At 55.1% G+C, this 24,744-nt stretch overlaps 9 protein-coding genes across 9 annotated transcripts; 4 read left to right on the top strand and 5 right to left on the bottom strand.

Annotated features, from left to right (window-relative positions):
• Positions 1-48: 48 nt before the first annotated feature.
• On the top strand, positions 49-1,889 carry L969DRAFT_15453 (uncharacterized protein; the record flags this gene model as incomplete). The annotated part of the gene is made up of 3 exons (XM_014714214.1): positions 49-525; positions 579-1,080; positions 1,138-1,889. 3 exons carry the CDS (start codon positions 49-51, stop codon positions 1,887-1,889), a joined length of 1,731 nt encoding a protein of 576 aa, XP_014569700.1.
• Positions 1,890-2,049: 160 nt separating this feature from the next.
• Positions 2,050-5,560, bottom strand: L969DRAFT_101633 (uncharacterized protein; the record flags this gene model as incomplete). Its single annotated transcript, XM_014714554.1, has 4 exons — positions 2,050-4,206; positions 4,259-4,860; positions 4,917-5,082; positions 5,141-5,560. The coding sequence occupies 4 exons, from the start codon at positions 5,558-5,560 to the stop codon at positions 2,050-2,052; spliced, it is 3,345 nt and encodes a 1,114-aa protein (XP_014570040.1).
• Positions 5,561-7,448: 1,888 nt separating this feature from the next.
• L969DRAFT_308150 (uncharacterized protein) lies at positions 7,449-8,022 on the top strand. The gene has a single exon (XM_014714553.1). It carries the CDS (start codon positions 7,593-7,595, stop codon positions 7,905-7,907), a length of 315 nt encoding a protein of 104 aa, XP_014570039.1. The 5' UTR covers positions 7,449-7,592; the 3' UTR covers positions 7,908-8,022.
• A 519-nt stretch (positions 8,023-8,541) lies between these two features.
• Positions 8,542-9,071, bottom strand: L969DRAFT_45697 (uncharacterized protein; the record flags this gene model as incomplete). The annotated part of the gene is made up of 3 exons (XM_014714552.1): positions 8,542-8,590; positions 8,647-8,771; positions 8,982-9,071. The coding sequence occupies 3 exons, from the start codon at positions 9,069-9,071 to the stop codon at positions 8,542-8,544; spliced, it is 264 nt and encodes an 87-aa protein (XP_014570038.1).
• A 69-nt stretch (positions 9,072-9,140) lies between these two features.
• Positions 9,141-10,416, bottom strand: L969DRAFT_85202 (uncharacterized protein). Its single transcript, XM_014714551.1, has 10 exons — positions 10,316-10,416; positions 10,249-10,259; positions 10,094-10,182; positions 9,936-10,036; positions 9,786-9,874; positions 9,655-9,725; positions 9,520-9,595; positions 9,399-9,471; positions 9,278-9,335; positions 9,141-9,221 (listed from the first exon to the last, which is right to left on the bottom strand). The coding sequence occupies exons 1-10, from the start codon at positions 10,333-10,335 to the stop codon at positions 9,216-9,218; spliced, it is 594 nt and encodes a 197-aa protein (XP_014570037.1). The 5' UTR covers positions 10,336-10,416; the 3' UTR covers positions 9,141-9,215.
• A 61-nt stretch (positions 10,417-10,477) lies between these two features.
• L969DRAFT_92659 (uncharacterized protein) lies at positions 10,478-10,761 on the top strand (the record flags this gene model as incomplete). The annotated part of the gene is made up of 3 exons (XM_014714550.1): positions 10,478-10,497; positions 10,552-10,661; positions 10,721-10,761. 3 exons carry the CDS (start codon positions 10,478-10,480, stop codon positions 10,759-10,761), a joined length of 171 nt encoding a protein of 56 aa, XP_014570036.1.
• Positions 10,762-10,857: 96 nt separating this feature from the next.
• Positions 10,858-13,375, bottom strand: L969DRAFT_45026 (uncharacterized protein; the record flags this gene model as incomplete). Its single annotated transcript, XM_014714549.1, has 5 exons — positions 10,858-11,755; positions 11,807-12,216; positions 12,273-12,555; positions 12,608-12,954; positions 13,013-13,375. 5 exons carry the CDS (start codon positions 13,373-13,375, stop codon positions 10,858-10,860), a joined length of 2,301 nt encoding a protein of 766 aa, XP_014570035.1.
• A 149-nt stretch (positions 13,376-13,524) lies between these two features.
• L969DRAFT_45003 (uncharacterized protein) lies at positions 13,525-15,843 on the top strand (the record flags this gene model as incomplete). Its single annotated transcript, XM_014714548.1, has 6 exons — positions 13,525-14,294; positions 14,349-14,397; positions 14,448-14,594; positions 14,647-14,921; positions 14,973-15,696; positions 15,808-15,843. 6 exons carry the CDS (start codon positions 13,525-13,527, stop codon positions 15,841-15,843), a joined length of 2,001 nt encoding a protein of 666 aa, XP_014570034.1.
• Positions 15,844-15,846: 3 nt separating this feature from the next.
• On the bottom strand, positions 15,847-24,568 carry L969DRAFT_45497 (uncharacterized protein; the record flags this gene model as incomplete). Its single annotated transcript, XM_014714547.1, has 8 exons — positions 15,847-16,547; positions 16,606-17,800; positions 17,847-19,845; positions 19,896-21,249; positions 21,308-21,745; positions 21,796-21,868; positions 21,931-23,957; positions 24,007-24,568. 8 exons carry the CDS (start codon positions 24,566-24,568, stop codon positions 15,847-15,849), a joined length of 8,349 nt encoding a protein of 2,782 aa, XP_014570033.1.
• Positions 24,569-24,744: the final 176 nt, after the last annotated feature.

Genomic DNA, 24,744 nt, shown 5'->3' with positions numbered 1-24,744 from the left:
GAATCTTTCCTGTGCACTGGATCCCTCTCTATAGCCCTTTCAAGCGCGATGGCATCAAGGACCAGTGTTCGAGCGAAGCGGCCGAGCCGCGACCTGCTCGACTCCATGGAAGGGTCTGCCAGACCCAGGCACAAAGGCCCAGTCGCTGCACGTGCCAAAGCCAAGACGACAAAGGGTCCTGCACGGACTACACCGCAAGCTAGCGAAGCTTTCGGCGATGCGCGTCTGCCGACTGGGTCTGCAGGTCCAGCGACATTGTCGCAGGCAAGCTGCCGCCAATTAGAAGAGCTGTGCGCCGCAATGGAGCGGGCTCATGCAGCCGGTCGGCCAGCGATAAGCGACGCAGATCTCAAACGAGCCATCAACGGCAGCCTTGCCGACTCTCCGTGCCAGATCTCTATGACTGGTGGCACCGCGACGCATCCACGCTTTGCAGGAATCTGGGCCTGGCTTCAACAGGTCAGGCACTTTGCCAGTCGGGGTGAAGCCTTCGACAGCAGCCCTTCGACTCCAGCAGAGATGTTGGTAGGTCTTATACTGCTGGAATGCCGCTCATCTGCTCATTCCGTGCCTGACAGGCCTTTCGACTAGCCGCCAACGAGCCAGCGTCGTGTCCAGATCCTCCGCACGAGCCAGACCAACGAACTAACTCGCATGATCGGTCAAATTCTGGTCTCGATGGCCCATTGCGTCGGGCTGGTCCTGGCGATATTGAAATGCACATTGATCCTGCCCTTACTACGGCGAACCCTACACCGTCGCATGCCGGCGATATTGCAGTGACAACTGCGGCGAGACGTCCGCGAGCAGCGTCTGGGCGAAACGCCCCATCGTTGACTGAAGCTAGTCCTGCTCCAGCCACGAATTGGCGAGACTCATTGGTTCAGGATCTGAATGCTCGCAGCCAGGCGAAGCGCACAGTTCTTTCCAGTGTCGGGGGCCATCGACAATACAAGAAGCAGATCATCGATAGTTTCAAGTTAGTCAACCCGGGACAACTCAACGCCGGCCGTAACGGTGCTGGCACACTCGAGTATATCGACGAGGAAGGGCGGAAGCATGTGATGCCTGTCCACATTGGTCAGTGGGACAGAGAGCGCGTTTTCACTGTACTGACCTCTTTGCATCTTTGCACAGCATCTTGGGAAGAGACGCTCGTCAAACATACCGAACCAAAGCAGGGCAGCTCAATTCCTTACCAGACGTATGACCAGTTGCGCAAGCCTCCGTCCGAGTATGCAAGGGTCTTCAATGGACACCAATATACGGCCAGGCGACATGTGCTCGGTTTCCTTGCCATCAGCAGCCGCGATTCGCTGACTGTTCTTGTGCAGACAATTCGTAATTGTGTCGACTGTCCAGGGCAGATCTATCTTACTGTTGGTCTGCGTACGGACACAAGAACCGCGTCCCGCGACGATGACAACATCGCTGACCCGAGAGTGGCTTGGGTGGAAGCCTCTGCCGGCCTGGCGGATAACGAAGAGCTTCTTCAGCTTGTCCTTGACTTCCTGGAAGCATACTTCACAAAAGGCAAGCAACTACGAGCCTCTTACACTCGCGACACTACCACACGAGGCGGCACCATGTCCATTCTTGAACACAAGCGGAAGATGCACGAAATAGAGCAACGATGTCAGCAATCCGAGCAACGAATTCGGGAACTTCAGCACCAGCTGGCGGAAAGCAGCCGTACAGCTGCTAGCAGCGCACCCGTTGACGCTCAGACTGCATCGTCTCGGCAGGTGCCGGCAGAGACGCAAAAGATAGCGCACCTCGAGAACATCGTAGAACAGCAGCGCGAAGCTATGGAACAGCAGCGCGAAACCATAGAAGAAATGGGCGAGAAGATACGGGCGTACGAAGAACTCATAGAGAGAGAAGACTAGCTCGCTACTCAGGCAGAGCTCATGCATGTTGATAGGGTTGTACGTACAGCACTGCACAGAGTTGATGCAGTAGCCAGAGGCCTGTCAGCTGCGCGCTGCTCTGGCCTTCCCAAGCTCCAAGGTGATCCTCATTGCAGCCGTTCTTTCGGGACAGAGAAGCCTAGTACGTCTCGAAGGGGCGCAGCTCCACCGCCAGCATCGCTTCTGCCTCGGAGTCATCGTCTCCATCGCTTGCTGCCTCCTCTGTCGCTGCATCTGGCTCGATCGAGGCTCCGTCTGTCTGCATCGTCTCTTGCGGGAATCCGTCGTTTTGTATATCGGTAGCAAGGATGGCGGCTTCCTCTGCAGTCTCAGACGGGGCGTCGTTCGAATCTCTCCTGAAGGTGCCGGTGATACCACGAATCGTCGTCTTGACGAATTTGACGGGACTGCTGGCCGAGTCTGATTGTTTGAGTCCCATCTTGGCAAGCTCTCTATTGATGCGTGTCCGGTTCCAGATCAGAACAAAAGTTTTCGCCAAGGCTATTGCATTGCGTTCGCTGGAATACGCCAGCGAAACCCGAATTCGCTTCAGGCAAGCATTCGCCACTTCGGCTGCGCTCGTCTGTGTCCTCCTGATGCTGTGATGGGTGTTCATGTATGCGCCAGAGAATGCGCTGGAGGTGCACTTGGTGTGTGATTTTGAGTGCATCTCGTCTATCAGGAAGAGAGTGTCCTTGAAGTACTCTGGTTCGCGCTGCATACAGTACGGCCCCAGTGCGCATGCGTAATCGTAGATGACGACTTTGGGCGCGCGTTCGAAGTGACAATAGAGTGCGCTGAAAATGTCGTTTCGGCCTTCTGACGACTCGAAGAAATGAAAGCCGTAGCACACGAGATGAGTGCACCAGATCAGAAGCATGCCGCCCGTGAGACCCGCTTTCTTGTAATCGTCATAGAATTTCTGGCATTGACTCTCCAACGGCGCATCATGGGCGTCTATGGGCTCCTCCGCTTCGTCCGGTGCGCCTAGCTCGCCGTAATCTGATTGCTCTGCACCCGATGATTGACCTTCTAGCTCTGAACGGAGACGTTCGTCGTCGACAGGTTGCGCTGCGGAACCTGTCGTAGTCCCCTTTTTGGAGCCGTCCTTTCGCTGATCGAAGCGCAGGCAGCTGTAGCTCGGCCGAGAACGATACTGATATTGATAGACTGATCCTGTCGTGCTCAAGTGCGGCGCTCCAAAGCGATCAGGCTCTGCGGGAGCCGTTGTGTGCGTGAAGAGCAGATCGTAGCTTGCTTGCACTCGTCTGGCGATATCGAAAACGAGCCACTCGAAGGCCGGCAACGATACGCCGGTTGCCGTATATGCCGCGCAAGTAATGCCCAAGGCCGGGCAGAATTTGGCAAACTTGCCCTCCTCGTCAGCCAGCCGAGCTTTGAGCTTGGTCGCTTCCGCTTGGGATAGATCCGCACGGCGTGACATGGCTAGCATGCTCCAGTGCTCCAGACTCTTCGCTGCCTCAATTTGACAGAAGCCGAGGATAGACTCGGCTGCGAGAAGCTGCCGAAGCAGCTCTCTATATGGCATGACTCGCTTCTGCCAGAAAGCCTCGTCTTTGCTCGCCAGATACTGTAGATATGCTCGTAATCGATCAAGGCTTTGGCCCAAGGCCTCCTGTTCTTGATGGCGTCGACGCGTGACGTCTTGATCAGTGATCACGCAGGCTGCTGCTTGCAGGTCTTGACAGAATTCCGCAGGGGTGCGCGAGTCTCTATCTTTCGATTTGATGTCCACGTGCAACGCCTTCTGCAGTTTGAGACGAAGGCTGTACTCGTTGATGTAGTTGAGGCCCCTGCGTGGGGGCCTCACATCGGGATAGTCTTTTCCAGGATCAGTGCGTGTTGGCGGCTGCAGACTGCCAGTCTGACTCGTTTTGTTATAACCAGCGGCGTAGCCGTCGATGATGACCGCATCTGGGTTGTCAAGGCATTTCGGACATTGCATCACACGTAGGTTACGCGTCACGTCGCTCAAAGCCATGTAGGATCGATAGACTCCTGCGAAGACGCTAGGCGAGACAAAGAGGAAGGGTGCCTTCGAGGACATGTATTGGAAAGAGACTGCCTTGTGGAATGCGCTGAAAGGCGTCGCGACAGAGACCATGTGAGCAGCGTAGCTGTCCAAGAGCTGATGAGTGAAGATACGGCCCTCGCCAGCCGAGATAAGTCCCAGCTCCTTGTAATCGCCTGTAATCCAGAAAGGTCGATGCTGTAGCCTTGATCCCGACTGTCTCGGCGTTGCTCGCAAGCAGCGATCGTTGCGGCATTGTGCGAGCTGTACAACGTTCAGTTTTGAATCCGCGATAACGAGCAGGCCTTTCACTTGCCTGAATTCGGACTTCCCAGCATGTCGTGAGATCGTAGACCACACCTTTCGAGTATCTTACCTCGGCACCATCCTGTGGTCTGTAACCACAGCTGCATGCTGCATGATAGTCCAGGGGCAGAACACGCAGCGGATCTTCTTCTGTCTGCCAATAGATTGGCTCTGGCGTGCGCACCGCTCGCACAGGGTCGCTGTCATGCTTTGCCCACAGAGGAGCATCTCTAGGCATATTGGACTCTATTCTCGTGCGCCTGAGAGCCTGCGATGACGTCGCTCGAGCGAGTGCGATCGTGTGGGTATCTCTCGCCTTGCAGCTTTCTGTTGGCGGTCTGAGCCTCTCAGGCTCTACGTATCCCAGTGCGTGAACGATATGTATTTGAGCAAGCTCGCGATGAGCACACCAGCTACGACTGCGGGCGCAGATCGAGCAGGTACCGTAAGGCCAGCTTGTTGCGTCTGGATAGACGAGCTTGACGAATACTCGCTTGTTGGCAGATTCTTGCATTGTGTCAGCACTTCGTACGACTGACAGCCAGAACGTGCAGTGATCTGTTGATTCGTTGCTTATCTCCAGCAAAGCAGCTTGCGGCACGCGCCCGTACTCTACATGCGTGTGGCTGTAAGCTGCCAAGGCCCTATGTGCAGGTGTCCGTTCTTACCGACACATTCCGCGTCCGCAGCTTGCAACTGCATGAAGCTTTGAGTATTGTTGTGTGCAATCTCGACGTGGTCGCAATGGTCCGAGTCGCGGTTGGTCTTGCAGGTGCATCCCCAATGAATATTGCCTGAATCAGGTAGACCCCACAGATGGTAGAAATTGTCTCTCTGTGTCCGGGCAAGCTCGTTCAAATTACTCTGTTGCAGAAGGATATAGATCGCTCACTTTGCCTATCTCGCGAATTGCCCACATGTTCGGCGAAATACGGGTAATTGCTCGCTCTGTCTCGAGATCGCTCAGACTCAGCTTGGCGGGAAACGCACTGCAGGCATCGTCTGCTGCCGCCTGATAGGACAAGTTGTGCCGTGTCTTGCTCGTACGCGCTGCCTCGGTCGACAGAGTCGCCTCAGCGATCTCATCAGAAGCGTCGAGAGGCGATGCAGCATTGATACGGTCGGGCATGTCTTCACTGGGTCTCGTATTGCCGTACAGAGCAGCCAGCGTGTCTTCAAGCGTCTGAGTGTCGGCATCAGGGTAATGATCGTTCGCCCAGCCATCGTCGTCGTATAAGTCTGCTTGAGTATCTGACACAGTCGCCTGCTTATGCAAGGAGCCGGCACTGTCGACTTCAGGTGTAGGACGCATCATGGAACGGCGCAGGCGGCATAGCTCCATGAACGATTCGTCTTCTCCAACAGAGCGGTAACGATGACGCCTCCGTCGATCTTCCATCCATCGTGGCTGAACGTTCTCTTTCCATGGTGGGATATCTGTTGCTGGATTCCATGGGCCAAATTTTGCGGCGAGCTCCTCCCTTATGCTGGAATAGTCTGGAGGAGGCGATATGGATCGCCAGCGGCGCCGGCGAGTGTAACCAGTGCGGCGCTTCTTGCGCGGCGCACTGGAGCTGGCAGATACTTCTTCGCATGCTGCAGGCTTGCTGCATGAGCTTTTGGAAGGCGATGGAGACATAGCTCAGGAGATGGAGACGGCCGCTAGGTCTGTGGACGGTCACCGAACTACCGACGTGGCAGCTACGTGTCACAGAAAGAGCCCGGCGCGGGCTTCCGGATGACGTCGTGCCTGCGTAGAAATTACTTGCAGCAGCGCTACCAGCTTGGTACCTCACCCGTCCAGGCTTTCAACACCTCTCACCCCTGACTACGTTTCTGGAGCATCTCCAGATACATTTTAGCGGCCGTTTCGTTGCTTTGCACTTCCGCTGCACGGCTTTGCGACCCCCAATATTGTTTCAAAAAGCAGCGGCCGGTCCTCGAGCTCGGCGCATGCGGGACCTCTGTCATGTCAAGAGAAGATGGTCAATGGTCAGACATACCATATTAGGCTGTTTGCATCTGTCTAGGGGACCTACCGACTTGGCTCGCTCGCTTCCGGCTCGCAGCGCCGAAAACAATTAAAAGCTGGCTGCAAACCCGGGCTCAGGCTTCGCGCCGCTGTCGAAGCCCANTTGGCCCTTNNTNNGTTNGTCCTGCGTCTTNNAATGCTATTCTTGGGCGCTTAGCANACGATGCGGCCGAGCTCTGGCCCCTTGCCTTTTCGAAAATCTAAAAGATTTTGCACGGCTCTTGCGCAGCTCAGATTGGGTTGCAGCCTTTTTCACCGATATGCAGATATGCTGGGCATCATACCACACCGCTGCAGCAATCATAGTTTGATTGATTGTGATTTGCAGTTCATACGCACGCTCATCGAAAAGATCCGGAAGCGCCGCGGCGGGCTCAGCATGCGTTCAGATCATATAAAACCATCAGCAAAGCCTCTTATTGTCGCGACACATTCACTATAGACGTTTCAGAGCACCAGCATCGATACTTATGGCTCCAGCGGGCTTCCTGTAAATCAAGCCCAGTGGACGCCACTCAAATTGCATAAAAACCTGATTTGCTCGGTCCGTTTGCTTCGCGAGCGTCTCATACTCCGTCATATCATAGTACGATATGCAATACACCTTGTGATTTCAATGGTCGGACCTTCCCTTTGCATGCCAAAATTGCGATGCGTTTGGCGCGGAAAGTGTTAGCAATCAGTACCTAAACGTACCCGGCTTTCTGGCCAAATTGATGTTTTCCAAAGTTTGCAAACCGAATATGGGCAGATCTGTCGGACTCTCAGGATTGCTCTCGTGCCACTTACAGGCCCATCAGGTGCATGCTGTGCCGTGTAGAGCCAAAAAAGTGGTATTTTGGCCGCTCAGTGGTAAGCTGACCACAGAGCCACGAAAATGCAATGCAATGACCATTTGACTGCGCTGGCAGAGAGAGAGTAAGTACGAGAGCCTCTGACGAACTGTGTCCTGTCCCTTGCCCATGGCCTGAGCAGCAGGAGTCCCTGGCACCATTTGGCTGGGAAATGAGCAGAAGGTACGCCATCAACGCACGGGTCAACTTCGCAACCTTTGAAATACCCGGTGAGCGTCAAGGTCGTGCCCACACCATTGCTGAGCCTTTTAGACGGTCAGAGCCCGATTTGAGGGAGAGCCGACGAAGTGTCTCCAATCCGAGCGAGTCAATGAGCAGTCAATCGGCTTACGGTCAGCGAGAAATGGTTCTAGAATGTCGTTATCTGCCTATATCAATTGTTACGATATCCATGCGCACTCATGAAGCGTAGCAAGCTGGATAACCGCCGCACGCATGGGTAACGAGCATAGCTTTGAATGGCCCGGAACAGAAAGGTTGACGCAGATCGCACCAAACGTCACGAGAGGGACTGCCACTGCGCAGGAAGCACTTCTCCATTGATCTGCATATGTCCGTGTGGCATGGCAGCAGTCCTGGCAGTAGGACCCGAACTAATCCCGAAGGTACTGGAGAAGGGCCCAATCTTTTTGAGCAGACGGAGCGGAACGAGGCTGGCTCATGCCGAGCTAGCACTGTGCTCAACTATGAAGTGGCTCTGCAGAAACCTGGTGAACAGAGGAAAAGCTGGTATATGTCCAGGTGCAGCTGCTGTAGGGTCAAAACGGTTCTAAAGAGCCAACCCTGAACCGAAGTACCAAAGGCATGGATCGAGGCGGCGACGAGGCGCACACATAGCTTGAAGAACCTTGTGTGACTGTGTATGGTAGAGCAAGGCTACAGTCTCGGGGCTAGAGCAGGCAAGCCGCCCGTAATTTGGGGCGCTGGCGGGTCAAAACGCCTGCCATTGCCCCTAAAGACGCCCATCCTGTATCTCGGCGAGCAGGCTTCCTCATCGATTCAGACTACCTAGATACATCTCTGGAGCTATCAGAATGTGCCTTGTATTCTCCATGGTATCGATGAGTAGCCTGGGGCTGCAGGCCCACCTCAGGAGATTGGCTCAATTCTTCATACTTTACCCGCATACCATAAAAGTATGAAGAATTCACGTGTTCACTATCTGGCTTTTACGTGACGCCGACGACTTGGGCCAGCTCTGGCGGTGCTTGACAGCGCAAGCAAGCAGGCCTGAGTTGATAAATAGCGATGCATGCTAGCAAGTCTTGATGTCTCATGAGGTGCAGTCAGACGGCGAGCAGGCACGGTCGGTGCTTTTGTTATGCTCATACAACATGCTCGCGCGAGCTGCCGGTCTCGGGTAGGCTGCCTCTACTCTCTGTCGTCCTGCAGGCGTCTCTTGGAGCATCACGCAGTCATCTTTGCATCCTTGCTAGCAGAAGCATCGAGCTGATGCCTGTACGCAGCAAGACGGGCTCAGCGCTTGACTCACTGAGGCGTCTGTCAACGGACCTCAAGTGCTTGCTGAAATCGTCATCAATGTCGTCGTCATCCCAATCGTCTTCCCATAGTGTCGCCTGATTGCTCGCAGTCGCTGCATTGGTCTCTCCGTCTGCCCAGTCTGAGCATTTCCCCCTCTGAGCATGAGCCACGGCAATGCAGACTTGCATGAAGATGGGCTTGCCTTCTGTCTCGAACTCTGTTGTACAGTGCACGTAAAGAGATAGGGCTACGAGTCAGCGCTGATTCGCTCGAGTCGATGCAGCTCTGCCGACCTTCGAACTCGTCATCGTCCCTGTGAGCGCACTGAGATCAGCAAAGGTTGAGATGTCTTTGCGCAGCCAGACGGACCTGAGAGGCTCCAGCGGAGCGCCCAACGCTTTGCCGTCCTCTGTCATGCCAGTCTTGGCCTCCTTGGGAGCATTCTCGCCCGACATGTCTGATGCCGCTCGTGACACTCACTCACGCTTGATCAAACGCTCGGAGCTCGGACGCGTCATGCCAAATGCGCGACACAGGATGGCAATGCACCTTGTCAACGTGACATTACACGATCAATCGGCTAGCCACACCATCGTCACTCATGCCTGTTCGCAGGATGACAGTCAGCACGCGCGCAGTCTTACAAGGCAGAGAGACAGACGTAGATGAAATTGTACCGCGATAGAAAATGCGCAATCGCAGACAGTTGGGGCCCATACCTGTCCAACGACAAACGCGAATGAGCTCTAGCAGGCAAGAGTCTTGATCGTGTGATCGCCGACCTGACGGAATTGTCATAGAGCTCAAAGAGTGGTATCGCGAGCAATTTGAAGTTCTTGGGCACACATAGCACCTCTGCACACGCATCAGCATCTGTTGTTACTTCCCATAGCGTAGACGTACTCCTCGGTGGCATCTGGACGAGGTAGAAGGACTTGCACTCTTTCGGCTTGGTCACATGCGCGGGTATGTAGGGATACTTCATTGCGAGCGGCGACTGGTAAGCAACACTGTGACGACTACCTGCAGCTAGCTCACCATGAAGCTCTCAAAGTTGGGTCGCCACCATTGCGCGAGACAGTCGCCGATCTCCCAATCCTCGCCCGGTCCTGTGCTCGGTATGACGACGCATGAGGACGAGTCAGGCACGATATGTCAGAAAGACTTGCGTGAGCCTTCTACCGGATCGAGTCGTTCTGATAGCCGTCGCTTCAGTCCTTCTGCGTCATCTTCTCCCGGTCTCAGGTAGTCGCCTGGCCTGCAAACCCAAGTCCTGCCAGCTCAGCCAGGGCACGACCAGTCCGAGCCGCGAGTCTGACAGTTTGAAAAAGGCGTTGGCGATCTGTAGCATGAGCACATGAGGATGGCCGTGCTCGTGCACGACGAGAATGCCTTCGGCTGTTCTGCGCATGCCAAAGTCCTGCTCATCTTCGCTTAAGTGAGCATTTGGCAGCTCAGAGTTGCAAGAGTGACGAGCCTCATATTGGTTCTGAAGCCGTTGTAAGCGTGCTGCCACAGATGGATCTTCTTCCGGCTGAGAGTCCTTGGTCGAGAAGGTGTAATTGGCTGCTCGGAAGCGGCGCAAGAAGGTCTGTTTAGCTGCACAAGTCGGAAAGAGCTCCTCGAGCTTACAGAGCGGAAACCTGCCCATGCGGCGGGATGTCAGCGGACTACAGGCTGGCCTCCATCGCCTACGCACAAGGTCAGAGTGCTGGCCATCTTGAGATGCTTCTATCTCGAATCGCGAGCGCTAACTGTCGTCGTCCTCTGCGGCCTTTCGACTGAACACTTGCTGTCGACCTGTCGCGCCAACAATATTTCCATCGTGTCACACTCAAAGTCGAGCTCAGCAGGAGACAGCATGGCCGGCGGCAAGGCAAGGTATCCAGCTCAAGCCCGCTGAGATCGGGGAGATGCTCATGTGGGCATGCGCAGAGTCTCGATTGTCAAGCTGCTCTCAACAGCGGGCACGGGCTACTTTTACACGACGACCCGTCTGAGGACACTGGAGAAGAAGTTGAGCTTCATGAAGTACGATCCGAGGAGTCAGTCTTGCTAGTCATCTCAGCTATGTCAGGTCTGAGCGGCCTGTTGCTTGCGACAGTAAAGAGACATGTCCTCTTCGTCGAAGCAAAGATACGGTGACGCTTTCTGTGCTCACCCTACGCAATATGTTTGTTGTACATCGAGCCAGACACTCTTCACTCGCAAGAAGTTGCATTGAGGTTAGCCTCGGATACGCTATATACGCGAGTTTGTGAACAGCAGCTGCTTCTTTGGCTTCTTGCTCTGCTTCGACGCAACAGGGGTACGCACCGCAGGCTCTTCATCGATCCGGAGCTGCTCAAACTCCGGACTAGGACTGCGCGTACTCGAATTGCTCGTCTGCCACGGTGAAGCGATCATCGCATTTGCCTTTCTGAGCTTCTCGAGCTCGATCTTTCGACGGGCATGTGCAGTCGATTGCGGCAGCCCCGGAAACTGAGATGCGTGCGGTACATGCCCGGATGGCGGTGCTTGTAGCTCCAGGGGCCGAGAGACTGGCGTCGATACTGACAGAGACGACATGGCCGGAAAGCTCGGACCGGGCGAGACACGCGGCGACGGCTGGTGAGAGGTCATCCTGGTCTGCTGAGCTGCTACGCTCGAAGTAGACCAGGGCGTCGTACCCTTGCGAAGACCGGGTATAGGCTGGGCTCTCGACTTGGGTAGCGAGGGAAAAGCATCGGATCTCGTTGCTGCTCTATCTACGCTCGCCCAGATGGCTGCATTCCGCTGACCGGTCTTCTGAGGGCGGGCACGCTGGCCAGATTGCCAAGAGACTTGCTGACCTCCTTCTGTCCTCGTCGGTGCAAGAGGCGTCAACGAAGGGAAGCTATCGTGAGCGATCGAGAAGTTGCGCCAAGCTCGGGTCACATCGCGAGCTTTGTCGTCATTGTCGAGTAATTCGGCCATATCGTTGATGATCTCGGCAGCTACGTCTGTCGCTCGATTGAGAATATGCCAGATCGTGTCCACGAGATCCTCCGCTGCCATTTCGCCCGCTCTGAAACTCCGAACGGCCGTCTTGAAAGCGGTAATCTTGCCATCTGAGCCTGATACAGCCGAAGCTACCTTTTGTAGCAGGCTAGCATGACGCCTGTACATATTATCAGCGTCCATCGACCGACCTGCTGGCGACCCAACGCACTCTTGAACAGGATCGACGGCTGTCGTGTGATTTGATGCATTGGCAGGCGTCAGAGAAGCTTGGAAATTGGGCCGACTCGGTCGCTGTGAACCCGGCACGACGCGATGCAAGTGGGGCTCGTCTTCACCTGGCAAGTGACCTCTACCAGGGAGGACCATCGGCTTGGGTCCTGGACCGTTCCTCTTGGGTGGCCTTGGCCGGGATGAGGAACTCGCTGGCGCGTTGTTGTAATGTATATCGATGTCGAGTCGTCTTGCACCCAGACGAGATCGTTGATCGCTCGGCATCTCCGCACCGTGCGATTCCACCTGATGCGCTTGCAAGTCGATCTCGGTCTCAAAGACGACAAAGCGCTGCGCAAGACAGGTAGGCGCATGACATGCAAAATGCTCTGTTGCGAAATGGCCCTCCTGTGGCCACCGTACCATCGTGAGAGAGGACTCGCAGAAGTGAGAGCCAGACGCACAAGCTCCTTGAAATCGCGAAAGTATTGGTAGCGTCCCCATTCGTTCCTGACGCAGATAAAGCATTGCTCGTGCTCCTTGCGACAGTGCGAGTACAGCTGATCAGAGTCGTAGTAGTTGATTCGGCAGAAATCACAGGCAGGGTGACCGGTGAAGCCGGTGGCCTCTGCATCGTCGCCCGCACCTGGCGCTGCGTCGCCGTACCGCATATGAGACTGCAGAGTGGCGGGCGTGAAGAGGGTGTGCTCATGCGAGAACATCTTCTTGTTGGCGACACAGAGATCGCTACAGCTTGCAAAGTCAGTTGTCCGAGTAGAAGGAAGCTCTAATTGCGCACCACAAAACGCGATTGTGCTTCTTGACGTGTCGCTTGAGATCTGACCAACCTGTGGAGAGGATATCGCATTCGCCCTGCTTGATTTGCGCAATATCAACATGCTCTCTTGCTTTCCCCTTGTCGTCTATTTCAGGCGCGGTTGTCTGAGCAGCTGCAGTGGCTGCCGAGAGCGAGGTGTAGGACGACCAAGGACAATTAAATTTGAGCAAGGCGAGCGTCTCTTCGAGCATAGCAGAAGTCTCAAAGTAGATATCGAGCACCTTGTCTCTGAAAGCGATCTGGTTGATATCATAAGCGCTGTACGGAGCATCTGGTGAGACTGTAAAGACAACGTGAGGCAATTCGGTCTGAAGTGAGGGCAGTCAGATGGAGAGACAGGTGCTCAAAAGTCATGGGGAGACCGACTTTGCAGATCGTGCAGGCTTTCTGCTTGTAGAGCGCCCTCAGTCTGATGGAGCAGATGTGACAAGTCCGATGGGAGCAAGTGCCGAGTGCATAGAACCTGATCGGTTCTGCACAGATGAGACAGACATCTTCCTCTTCCTCCTCTGCTGCTCGATCATACACTGGCGTACTCGTCCCAAACATATCCTCAGACGGCTTTGTCTGCGGTTGTGCAAGGGCAGGGACGACATTATTGTTCGTTGGAGAGGATGACGATGGCTTTGGTGGCTTGGATCGGGCAGGTTTGGGACGGTGACGATGCTTCGAGGATGGCGGCTTGCTCGTTCCGTTGAGGTTCGTGCCCGTGCCGCCGGCCTGTGACATGGCCTAGCTGTCCTGAGACTGCAGGCACGCTTTCTTGCGTCTTGGCCCTGTCGCCCTGGCGTGACGCGACAGAGCCAAAGACAGTGTCTCTCCACAGTCCTCAAGCAGGTTTGCCAGTGAGCAAGCGTGCATGCAGGCCACACGAGAGCATGCATCGACAAGCCGTACACGCTCCAGATCGATCGCAAGCGTCCCCTGCCTCTCCGACTGCGGAGATCTGCAGCGACACTCGACAGCCAAGACATCAGCAAACTCGACAAGCACAGCCCTCCCGAGCTCGCATGTTCAGCGATGGCCTACAAGGCTCTTTAGACCACAGTCAGATCTCACGCATGCCTGCTGAGCCGAGGAGAGCGCGCAAAAGGCAAGCAAGGGGCAACACGTCGAGGCGCAATACAGCTTTGTGCCTGCTCGCCTGTTGTCCTCTTGTCGCCCCACTCTCGCTTTCGCCTCCCTCAGAGAGCGCTCTTTGTAGGACTTCGAGCTCAGATTGGTCGACTTGCGCTTCTCAATCGCCTCATCCGACGCCACGACCCAATGCGCAGTCAGACAGGCACGTTCAATCAGGCGACGATGGCGGCATCGTCGTGCCTCTACTTCACGTTCAGCCTCTGCGCAAACGCTCCCCGTCGCACTTCAGGTACTGGGCTCTGAAGGAAAAGGAGAAAGTCAGGCACAGATACATGGATGACTATGCTACTTCGACCGCCACCGTCAACGTCTTGTCCAACTTGCAAAGCCTCATCGAGACGGATGATCCTAATCTTTGGGATACCTCCTCCGAGCTCACGACCGACAAGGCCTTCCACAGAAGGCGTAAACTGGTCAAGCGGCAGCAAGCAGCGACAAACACCTCTACAAGCACGAATGCGACGCGCAATTTGGGCATCTCCCAGATTGTGAACTACCAGGCTGATTTGTCAGTGAAAGTACTGATCACGAAGAGCGAGACTGACACGAGTCATACCCACAGGGAGTACTATGGACCCATCGCGGTCGGTACGCCGTCGAGATCCTTCAACGTAAGCCGCATCCCCTGACACCATGCCCAAAAGCTCACTTTTGTATCCAGGTCATACTCGACACTGGCTCAGCAAACCTATGGCTGGCCTCGACTAACTGTACAGAGGGATGTTCTCCTCTCATAAAAAAGATACAGCCAAACGCATCAAGCACAGCAGTCGACGCACAGTCTGCTTTCTCGATCCGCTACGGCTCCGTGAGCGTCATCCCCCCATCGTGATCACCCGCTTATGAGACTGTGACGACAGGGGAGTGCCACGGGCGAGATCTGGACGGACAATATCACCATTGCCGGCTATGAGCTCCTGCAGCAACCCTTTGGCGTTTGCGATAACGTCTCGAGCAATCTGCTAGGTGGCAACGTTTCGGGCCTGATGGGCCTAGGCTTCGATTCGCTTGCAACGTCCAATGTCGTCCCCTTCTGGCAGAATCTCGTCACCTCTGGCACCAATCTCTCCTTTCCTGGCTTCTCCTTTGCTCTCACTCGCTTCATCAACACCAATGCTAGCATCATCGAGCCTGGGTCAGTCTTTTGACCGCTTCATTCGGCAGCGCTGATTGTATTGCTCTGCAGAGGCATCTTTACGCTCGGCACGCTCGCCAACGCGTCATATATTGGCGACATCAACTACAATTACATCCCGACCGGCATGGAGTCGTACTGGCTAATCCCCATGGATGGTCTGCTCCTGAATGGAACCAACATCACCAGTATTCAGGGCCCTAACGTCGCCATCGATACCGGCACCACTCTCATCGGTGGACCACCAGATGATATCCAAGCCATCTACTCACAGATACCCGGCGCCGCAGCTGCGACGGGCAGCTACGAAGGCTACTACACCTATCCCTGTAATCAGAGCGTCATCATCAGCTTGCAGTTCGGTGGCATCCTCTACAACATCAGCAGCGCAGACTTCAATCTGGGTCCATTCACCGGTGGCACTTGTCTCGGCGCTTTCTTCGATCTCGATCTCTCGAGTAACAGTCGTAGCGTGATCAGCTGGGTCATCGGCGACGCATTCCTCAAGAACGTCTACAGCGTCTACCGCTACGGTCCGCCGCACGCTGTTGGCTTCGCAACCCTGTCGCCTTATTCGAATTCGACCCTGAACCAGAGCATAGCAGATGGCATCTCAAGCAGCGGACCGACTACATTTATCAGAAGCGGCATCTTCGGTCCCTCAGCCGGTCCAACCTCCTCGCCGACGTCATCGTCGAGTAGCTCTACGACTTCGACTCCTCCTCCTCCGACCAGCCAGTCGCAGACGACTCCTGTGATGCAGCCCACGAGCGCAGTGGGAGCAGCAAGCAGGTCATTGCCACGGACATTCAGGCCCGCGATATATACAGTCCTTGCAATCTTATGGACAAATCAGTTCTAATTGCAATCAGCTGCAGTGTTGTAGCAACATTCGTACTTTGTTGGCAAGATCTATCGTTGAGATCTATCGTTGACCCATGGCCACGCTCACGGCGACGCCGTCTGTGTGCGAGATACTGACCGAGAATGTCTTAAAGCCTCGCTCGCTAGCTGCCAGCGCAGCGTCGCCTGTCAGCTTGACCTGAGGACCCGTTTCGCTTGCGATGATCTCGATGTCCTTGAGCGCAGAGCCCGCGCCTTTGCCCTTTACGCCCATCGCTTTGAAAACCGCTTCTTTTGCAGCCCATCGACCAGTGAAGGATGCTTTGCTGTCAGGCGCTGCATGGCAGTACGCAATCTCATCAGACGTGAAGTTGCGCTCGATGAAGGTGTCATTGTCGACAGCGAAATCGGCGATGACTTCCACGTCGGTGCCGACAGCGTCAACGCCTTCGACTTGCGAGGCAAGCGTTGCTCGTACAGACTTTGCAGTGAAGGCGTAAGAGCCCAGCTTTGTTGGCTCGACACGGGCCAGTGGGTTCAGCAAGACCTCCTTCTCGAGATCGGGCGTATAAGGCGGAGCTTCCTTGAGGACAACGAGGTTGCGCTCGGTGAACATGTCGTTGAACTTCTTGTACGATTGCTGCTTACGCGTAGCATTGGCAGTCTTGTAGACATCGTAGCGTGACTGATCGAGGGTAGCGAGCAAGTAGTCTGGGTGTAGCACCAGGCATTGACCGCCAACTTGACCAAAGCCGAATGAAGTGAGCAAGCCTGACTTGATGCCTGTATGACGTGTCTCACTGATCAGGAAATGCCATGTCAACATGAGTACGCAGCGAACCTGTTGTTTGGATGGACTTGGAGTGATAGACGAGGAATTCAAAGGCTTGCATCTCTGGCGCGATATTGTCTGCATTGCGGTTGCCTGGGATGATGCCCGAGTTGATAGACTGAGCGAGACCGTTGAGCATCCATGCAGCTGCGCCGCCCTTCGGATGACCTGTGAGCCACTTCTGCGATATGACCGGGCAGGCATTGCCCACGGTACGACCAAGATGCTGGAATTGACTGTTGTAGACTTCAGACTCGTTCTTGTCATTCGCCTTCGTCGATGTACCATGCAGCGATGCGACGCCAACATCATCGATGGTCATGTTCCAGACAGCGAGAGCGCGACGCAGCGGTGCAATACTTGGGTCGGCGCCTTCGAGCATGCCATACGTCGCCACTGCTTCTGCTTCCTGTCGACTGGCTTCGCGCTCGATCTCTGTCATGCGATGCGACAAATCGTCGGTGCTGAGTGCAGCGTTTGCACCAGACCGGCCTTGCTTTTCCATTTCGAGACAATTGAGCTCGTTATCGAGCCATTGCGAGATCTGACCGCGACGGAAGGCAAGCTGACGCTTTCGATACTTGAGGTCAAGAAGCATCGACGGCGAAGAGGACGATGCCTCACGCGCAGTGCTGAGAACGCCACGGCCAGGCGCAGGAATGCTGCGACCAGCTTTGTCGGTAGCAGTCGCAGTGTAAGCGACGACGCCGTAGATTGTAGCGCCCATCTTGATGGCTGTCGAAGCGGACATGAGGATCTGAACGCCGCAGCCTTGCGATTCCATGAATCCCGATCGAGTGCTCGTCATTGGACGTGACATCTCGTTGGGCTCTCGGCCGCTCGCGAGCTCGGTTTCTGTGTTGCTTGTAGCTTGCATGTTGGCGAATTCATAGCTGCCTTCCTCCGAGAAGTCATCGTAACCACCCGCGATCATCACCTTCGCCTTGCCCGACAGGATCGTATCGCAAGCGATTTCGACTGACTGCAGAGCAGTTGCGCAGGCGCCGACGGGAATCTTGATAGGACCGCTCGAGCTGAGGAGAAGCAGATTGACCCAGCCAGCGACGGTATTAATGAAGGTCTCTTGCAAGATGTCCTTCTGTACATCGCGCTCTTCGCGTCGTTCGCGGAACATGCTTGACAGCGACTGCATTCCGCCCATACCAGAGCCAAGCGATGAGCCAACCTCGGACGGATGGACATACTGCAGAAGGACATAAGCCTCGGCATTTCCAAGCTATCAAACTTACCTTGTATAGCTCGTAAGGATCGGTAATGCCAGAGCTGAGAAGCGCTTCGGCAACACTGACAAGGGCCCAAAGTGCAGTGCGATCGACCTGCGAGATGATGTCCGCTGGAATGCCAAAGACTGTCGCGTCCCATCCAGTCGGGATTTGACCGGCAACGAGACGGTCGAAGCGTAAGGCCTTTGGTACGAATAGCTTCGCGCCCTTTTTGAATTTGACGAAGCAGCGATCGCCTTCTGTCCAGCTGTCGACAAACTGAGCACCATGCTCAAGAACGAACTTTTCGGCATCTTCGGGCGAGGTCTCGATAGGTTCCAGGTCGTGATTGAGCTCGATTTCTTGCGTGAAGCCCTTACGTTTAGGATCATATCCCTTGAACAGTTCTGGCTCGATCATGCGAATACCAGTGTGCTCGATGATGTGCTTTTCGTATGCGGCACGCACATCTTTGTCATCGATCGGCTCTTGAGTCTTCGTGTCCACCCATCCAACGTATGACTGGCCTGACTTGAGCTTGCCATCGAAATGAGTGATAAGGCCCATGACGAAAGCCAGCTCGAGCAGGCCTTCAATGGAGAAGAAGCGATTGACTTCGGACTCCCAACGGGTTCGACTGCCGCCAAATGGTCCGACCTCGCCGAAGCCCGTGCAGACAATGACCTTGTCGAGATCGATGACTCCGCGCAGCTCAGAGAGAGAATTGCCATCGAATGTCGGCTTGAGCTCAGGAAACGGTAGCTGGAAGTGTGCCCGAGGCTGGATATTGACGCGCTTATGCATCGATTCTGCTTCGACGCCATTGATGATCTTGAAGTCGAAGGAGTTGTCGATCGATACCGCTCGGCGAGTATCAGCTTCAGACTTGATGCTGTTACGGATCCTTGTTGTAAGAATGTGCAGATCATTGAGAGCGCTCATACCGCCGCCAAAGTCTGCCCAAATTGGTTCGACCTGGGTAATGTCCATGACGAGCGGATGCATCAGGCCGAGAATGTTGAAGGCCATTTCCTTAGCACTGAATGTTCTACAGCCATGTTTTTCGATCTCCTCGCTGATCATATTTGTCGGTGCCATGAGACCCGTGCCTCGCGTCCAGCCAATGACGGCGCCGGCGATGCACAGATATGTGCCCCATGACTCTGACGACCAGCGATTGAAAAGTGTCTCGAGAGCGATTTTGGATTCGCTGTAGAGGCCATCACCACCAAAGAGACCATGATTCGGCGATAGTGGCAGCACGACTTCGGTGGGACGAGTAATGAAGCGACGGCTGGCCTTCTTGGCCTTGATGGCGCCGAGTAAGCGCACGAGATTGGTCATCATAAGCCGATGGGCAAGCTCGGAGCGATCGTCAATGCCGTCAATCTCGCGACCGTTCTCGGAGAGAGCAGCGAAGGGTAGAACGTAATCTAGATCGATTGCCATGTCGGTGTAGATGTATTCGACAAGAGCCTCGACATCCTGCTTCGATCCGCCGTTGAAGGGGACGACTGTCAGAGATGACCCTCGACTGCCAACTTCTTGGTAGATCGACTGATAATATTCGACAGTCTCGCGGCGGTAACTGCTCGTCGTGACGATCACGCGTGCACCACCGCTAAGCAGGCCCTTGACAACTTCCACGCCGATAGAGTCGCGCCCGACACCAGTCAGAAGCGCAGTCTTGTGCTCGAATGTGGTTCCTGCGGTCGCAATCTCTTTAAGAATGTCAAGGTACAGACTCGTGAGACGTTCGGAGTATTGCCATGTATTGCCCACTTTACGATTTAGGAAGAGTAGTGGCTTCGCGCTCGAGCTGATCTTGACAGGTTCATTCACCTTCTCGGGACGCAAGAAGGAGTTGGAATTGCGACGAGCTCGTGCGGAGCCAGTGGGTCGCGTGACGGCCTTCTTGGACTCGCCTAATGTCTTCACGACTTCACCGTAGAGCTGCTTTACTGCCGAAAGATGGGCCTTTGACACGCTCGTGTTGCTTTTGACCAGACGATACAAACTCGATAGCCTGCGATTGCGAGTCAGTAGACGCGGCAATATGACCTAAGCGATACACACGTCTCGTGGACCTTTTCGAGATCAACTTGAGGTTGAGCGCTAGTGCCGGCAGCCATCTCTGCGACATACTTCTCCAGGCGAGATACACGTGGTCGAGGCACCTCTTCGTAAACGATGTTGCCGCGTTCGTCGATTGTCGTGCGAGGCGCGGTCGGGAAGGTGACATCCTTGTAGACCGGTGGCGTGCCTATGACTTCCTCGCAATTCTGCAACAGCAACGTGCCGAATTCTTTGACCATTTGATAGGTCTCGCCTTTGGTGACATCTACGCGGTCGAGGTGATACTTGAAGTATTCGATGAGCGGACGATCAGCTCGATTCATGATTATCAGACATCGACGAGTCACGTCGCGATCGACGGTGGTCAGACGTCCGTAGATGACGTCGAAGAACATCGACAGCGCATCTTGACGCACCCAATTGAACGCCGAATTGAAATGACGAGCCTTGAGCGGATTGAAAGTCGGTTGAATGCCCGAGATGTAGAAGTCTCCGTGTTCTCGACTGATGGCATCGAGCTGGCTTTGCAGGGCGAGGGCCTCGCGGGTCGAGATGTCGTTGAGACGGTGACCGTCGCGCGAGTCGCGCTTCAGGTAACGAAGCAGCACCTCCACTTGACGGGACACAAACTCGTCTTGACTGGCCTGGAGCTGCTTGAGCGCTTCCGAATCGACGACAGCACCTCCGCTACCTCCTCCGCCACCAGCAGATGCACCCGGAGCAGAGAGCGAAATGCCTGCCTGTTGTGCGTATGCCTGCGCGACAGAATCGAGCCAAGCCTTGGCTTCAGCTTCCGAGCCAAGTCGCTTGGCTGGCTCCATTGTGATGCCGACGAGTAGTGCGCCATCTGTGCGTCCGGGTCCGAGTCCCCATTGTTTTGCCAGATGACCGCGCGTATTTGAGATACCGAAGCCGCCTGGTAGTTTCGAGCTAACCATGCGCGAGACCAGACCGCTAGTATGCTTGCCAAGACTACCGCCGTAGCCGACGCCCAGTGCAGCGCCGAGTTCTTCGAGTGGCAGCTCTTCGCCTTTTTCAGGCGCAGATGAGAATTCGCCCTGGAGATCACCGAGGATCTCATTCTGAAGTGTACTCTTACCGCCAACCAGATCTTTGATCGCTTTTGAAAGAGGCACCTCACCGATCGGCTTCTTGAGCTTCTGAGCGATGATGGCACGCAGGGTTTCGACAGCCTTCAGCGGCTGATCCGGAATCTCGGCTGCCGCTGCTGTGCTTGCGGCGGGCGCGGCAGCCACTGGCGCGGCAGCAGCTGGCACAGCTACAACGGGTGCAGATGTCGGCGTTGGTGCGGCCTCCGCGACTTCCGGCTCGTCTTCGAAGCTGTAGTAGATCTCTAGGTACACCAGAAGGCATGAATCAGCTGTGTCATGTTATGGCTGGACTATGCGCACCTTTCTGGTTCTTGGCGATGCTCAGAATGTGTCGCTTCAGACCATTTGCAGCATCTTGTGCCTCGTACTTAAGCTTGAGCGTTCGAGAGGCCATGCCAGTGAGTGTTGGGCCTGGGCCGATTTCGACGAGTCTCTCAAACTTGAACTTCTGGAAAAGCAGATCTTGCGTCTCGATCCACCTGACGGGCGACGCGAACTGATATGCAAGCAATTCGACGAGAATTGTGTAACCCAGCATCGGTTTCTTCTCGTCTGATCCCCAGCTTTCCTTCTCCCAGTTCTTGAGGATCTTCTCAAGAGGTGGCGAAGCTGTCTGCGTGTGGATTCTCTCGGCGTACTCCTTCGTGACCTCGAAAGGCGTGGCAACGAGATTGGGAATATAGCGGCCGACAAGCAAGTCGAGCTTGAGGTCTTCGATTTTGAGCTTCTTCGAGAGATCTGCGTGCGTCATATATCAGCGGATGTCCACGCCAAGCATTATCACGCACAAGTGCGGAAAGGCATGACGCCTGCCCACAGATAGCGGGAGTGAAATGGCACATCAATGCCTGGCAAGGGGATCTGCCAGTCAAGAAACACAGCTTGTCAGCGTTCGCGAGCCCATCAGAAGCCTATGGGCGTACCGTAGCGAAGCCGCGCTGCAGGTGAATATAGCCTTCCTTCTCTTGCTTCTCGAGCGACACAGTCCAGCACTCTTGCACGATCTCGCCCAGCTTCTCTCGAACGTCCTCGAGCGACATCTGTTCCATCAGCTTCCAAATATCGATCTTTTGCATCTTGAGCAGATTGAGAACGTTGGTCAAGGTATGCAGGGCGACAAGCTCGCCCGCAACGACTGATTGTTGGCCTTCGACGTTCAGATTGACTATCTCAACGAGTCGCCCTGTCTTTTCGGCTACACTCGTGACGACCTCGCGCAAAGCAGGATCGGTGAAGGTAGGGCCGACACGAGATGGATTGACGGCCATCATGCCATACTGAGAGCGATTGAGATGATCACGCTCGACGGCACGTTGCATGGTAATGCCACGGTAGAAGACGACATCGACGAGCGCATGGATAGGTAAAGCGTTGGCGATCGAAGCCAACGCCGAGTATTCTCCCAGAGAGTGACCAGCGAAGGGACAGTCGGGCTGGACAAGGCCCTTTGCTCGCAAGTCTTCGAAGTAAGCCTTTTCAGTGACAACGAGTGCCACCTGAGTGAATTGAGTAGCGGAGAGCAGGCCGGTCGGCGAGCTGAAGACGTAGCGCGAGGTTCGCAAATCGATGTCCGCAAAGAGCGGCAGGACTTGGACTTGGCCAGACTTGTCAGTCGAGTGATATGTCATTTCCATGTATCTCTGACGGATCTGATGACCCTTCAGACCACCAAAGTGAACAGTGAGCTCTTTGGGGTTGTTCTTGACAATGTCGATGATCGAAAAGCCATAAACGTCTCCGAGATGGGTGTCTGCTGCGTCCCAGACCGCTCGAGCTACAGGGCTGGAGGCGTAAAGATCCATGCCCATGTTCTGCTCTTGAGAGCCTTGGCCGGTGAAGACGTAGCAAGTGCGAGCTTGTGCAACCGAAGCTTGACCGACGAGAACAGGCTGCTCGGTCTCTGTGTCGACTGTAGCAACACTGATGATTTTATTGCCATTCTGCTGTGCGACGTGCTTGAGGTCGACGCGCAGTTTCGAGGAAGGCAGAACCATGCCCGTGAAGCTTGCCTGGAAAGATCTGACACGCTCGGACTGATTCTCTGCTGCAATCGTCTCGACAAAGCGCCTCGTCATGGCGGAAGTTGCCATGCCGTGCGTGATGGGTGCAGGCAGTTGGGCAAGATCTGAGAAGTAAGGATTGACATGTATAGGGTTGACATCGCCGGAGACGTCGCTGTACGCTTGATTGCTGGCGGGCGTCTTGAAGACATTGTCGACACCCTTTTCCTCGGAAGTAGGCCCGGCAAGAGCGTAAGGGGCGACGAGTGGGACGGGCTGATGCAGAGCTTGGCCGTGTCGCTTGAGGTATTCAAGCACGGGATTGCCTTTGGTCGTGCCTGCACTGACATAGTTGATCTCGGCTACTTTGACAGTCTCTGAGCGACCATCGGAGACTTGCTTAAGAGCCGTGGCGAAACCGGTGACATCGAGAGACGCAAAGCTTGCCTTGGTCTTGAAGCGGATATCAGACTCTACCTCGAACGTGAGCGTATCGTTGATGGTCAGCAGAACGCTGTCGTCGAGCCACTCGAACCACTCTTTGGATTTGAGCACTGCGACATCTTGTGCGGACTTGAACGTGAGAGCATAGTTCGTCTCCTTGCGTGATTCGAACGTGCCTGCAAAGTCGTCAAAGTTGCCACGGTAGAGGAAGCTCGATTCGACTTCGACGACGGGTACGCTGCCGGTATGATCGTCTAGTGTGCCAGAAGGCGATGACTTGAGGAAGATCGTACCGGTGACGGTGACGACCTTGCCCGAGTCCGAGTTGACGACCTTGCTGATGCGCGAGCTCGAGTTGACAGTATCGCCAGTTCTGAGGACGATCGTGTCTGACAGGTAGCTGAACGCGTTGCTGAGATGGACGAGACGGAGGAGATCGCCATCGATGGCCTGGGGGAAAATTGCCGTCATGAGACTTTTCCAACCAAGCTTCATCGCAAAATCCACTGCAGACGGCTCATTAGCGACTGTACACAGATTTCAGATTGTGCTTACTAGGGACAGGCAAGCCAATCTCTCGGGATTTGCCCTTGGCATCGAGTGATGCGGATGCATCGGCTCTGTAGGCTTGCTGGGCATTGCCGACGACTCGGCAGAAGCGTTGCACGTCTTGATGGTCAATGTAGACGTCGTCACCGATGAATTCGGCATCAACAGACAGACTGCTGAAGCCTTGGCGCATTCCACCGTCCTGATCCGTCGCACCTGTCTGAGCAGCCGTAGAGGGCGTGTCGAGACCCCAAAGACGCCAGTAGTGTTGCTTGATGCGTTCGTTGCGTCCCTCTGTGACTTCGTGAAGGGGTGCAAAGCCATACTGCGGCTTGTAGGCGTATTGCAGCTTCAGGGGGACCACGTTGTCCGGGCCGAGAATCTCGTCATCGCTTTGCAGGATATCAGTGGAGCTTGTGCCGGAGTCGGAAGAGCTCGATCCGCTCGAGTGGACGAGCGAAGGGGGTCTGATGTGCTCGTACAGCGTCAAGTCAATGAGGTCAGTCGCCTCGTCAAAGTCGAGCTCCACAGCGAGTGGCAGCTTGTCAAAGTCGGTCATGCTTTCCATATCGCCTTGAAAGCTTGTATGCAGTACGATGCTAGCTCTGTGCGGCGCTCACTCGCAAGCAAGGTAGTCCGACAAGTGCCTGCTCAGGTGGTTGGGCGTGGGGCAGCGCGCTGTTGGGCGAAGTGGCGCGTGCCCCGGGGTCACGTGTCGATCGTCAGCTAAATTGGCGGCGGTCG

The sequence above is a fragment of the Mixia osmundae genome (assembly GCF_000708205.1).
Source record: "Mixia osmundae IAM 14324 unplaced genomic scaffold scaffold_2, whole genome shotgun sequence".
Classification (NCBI taxonomy): Eukaryota; Fungi; Basidiomycota; class Mixiomycetes; order Mixiales; family Mixiaceae; genus Mixia; species Mixia osmundae.
The sequence above is the reverse complement of the archived record's forward strand: the minus strand, read 5'-3'. Positions and strand labels throughout refer to the sequence as shown.

Bases quoted from the DNA above. Each gene is read 5' to 3' on its own strand.
- L969DRAFT_308150 (XM_014714553.1), top strand. From the start codon at position 7,593: ATGGCCCGGAACAGAAAGGTTGACGCAGATCGCACCAAACGTCACGAG.
- L969DRAFT_85202 (XM_014714551.1), bottom strand. From the start codon at position 10,335: ATGGCCAGCACTCTGACCTT. The intron at 10,037-10,093 runs GCTCGTCACTCT...GAAGATGAGCAG, and splicing joins GGCTTCAGAACCAATATGAG to GACTTTGGCATGCGCAGAAC. The intron at 9,726-9,785 runs GCAAGTCTTTCT...TACCGAGCACAG, and splicing joins CGATCCGGTAGAAGGCTCAC to GACCGGGCGAGGATTGGGAG.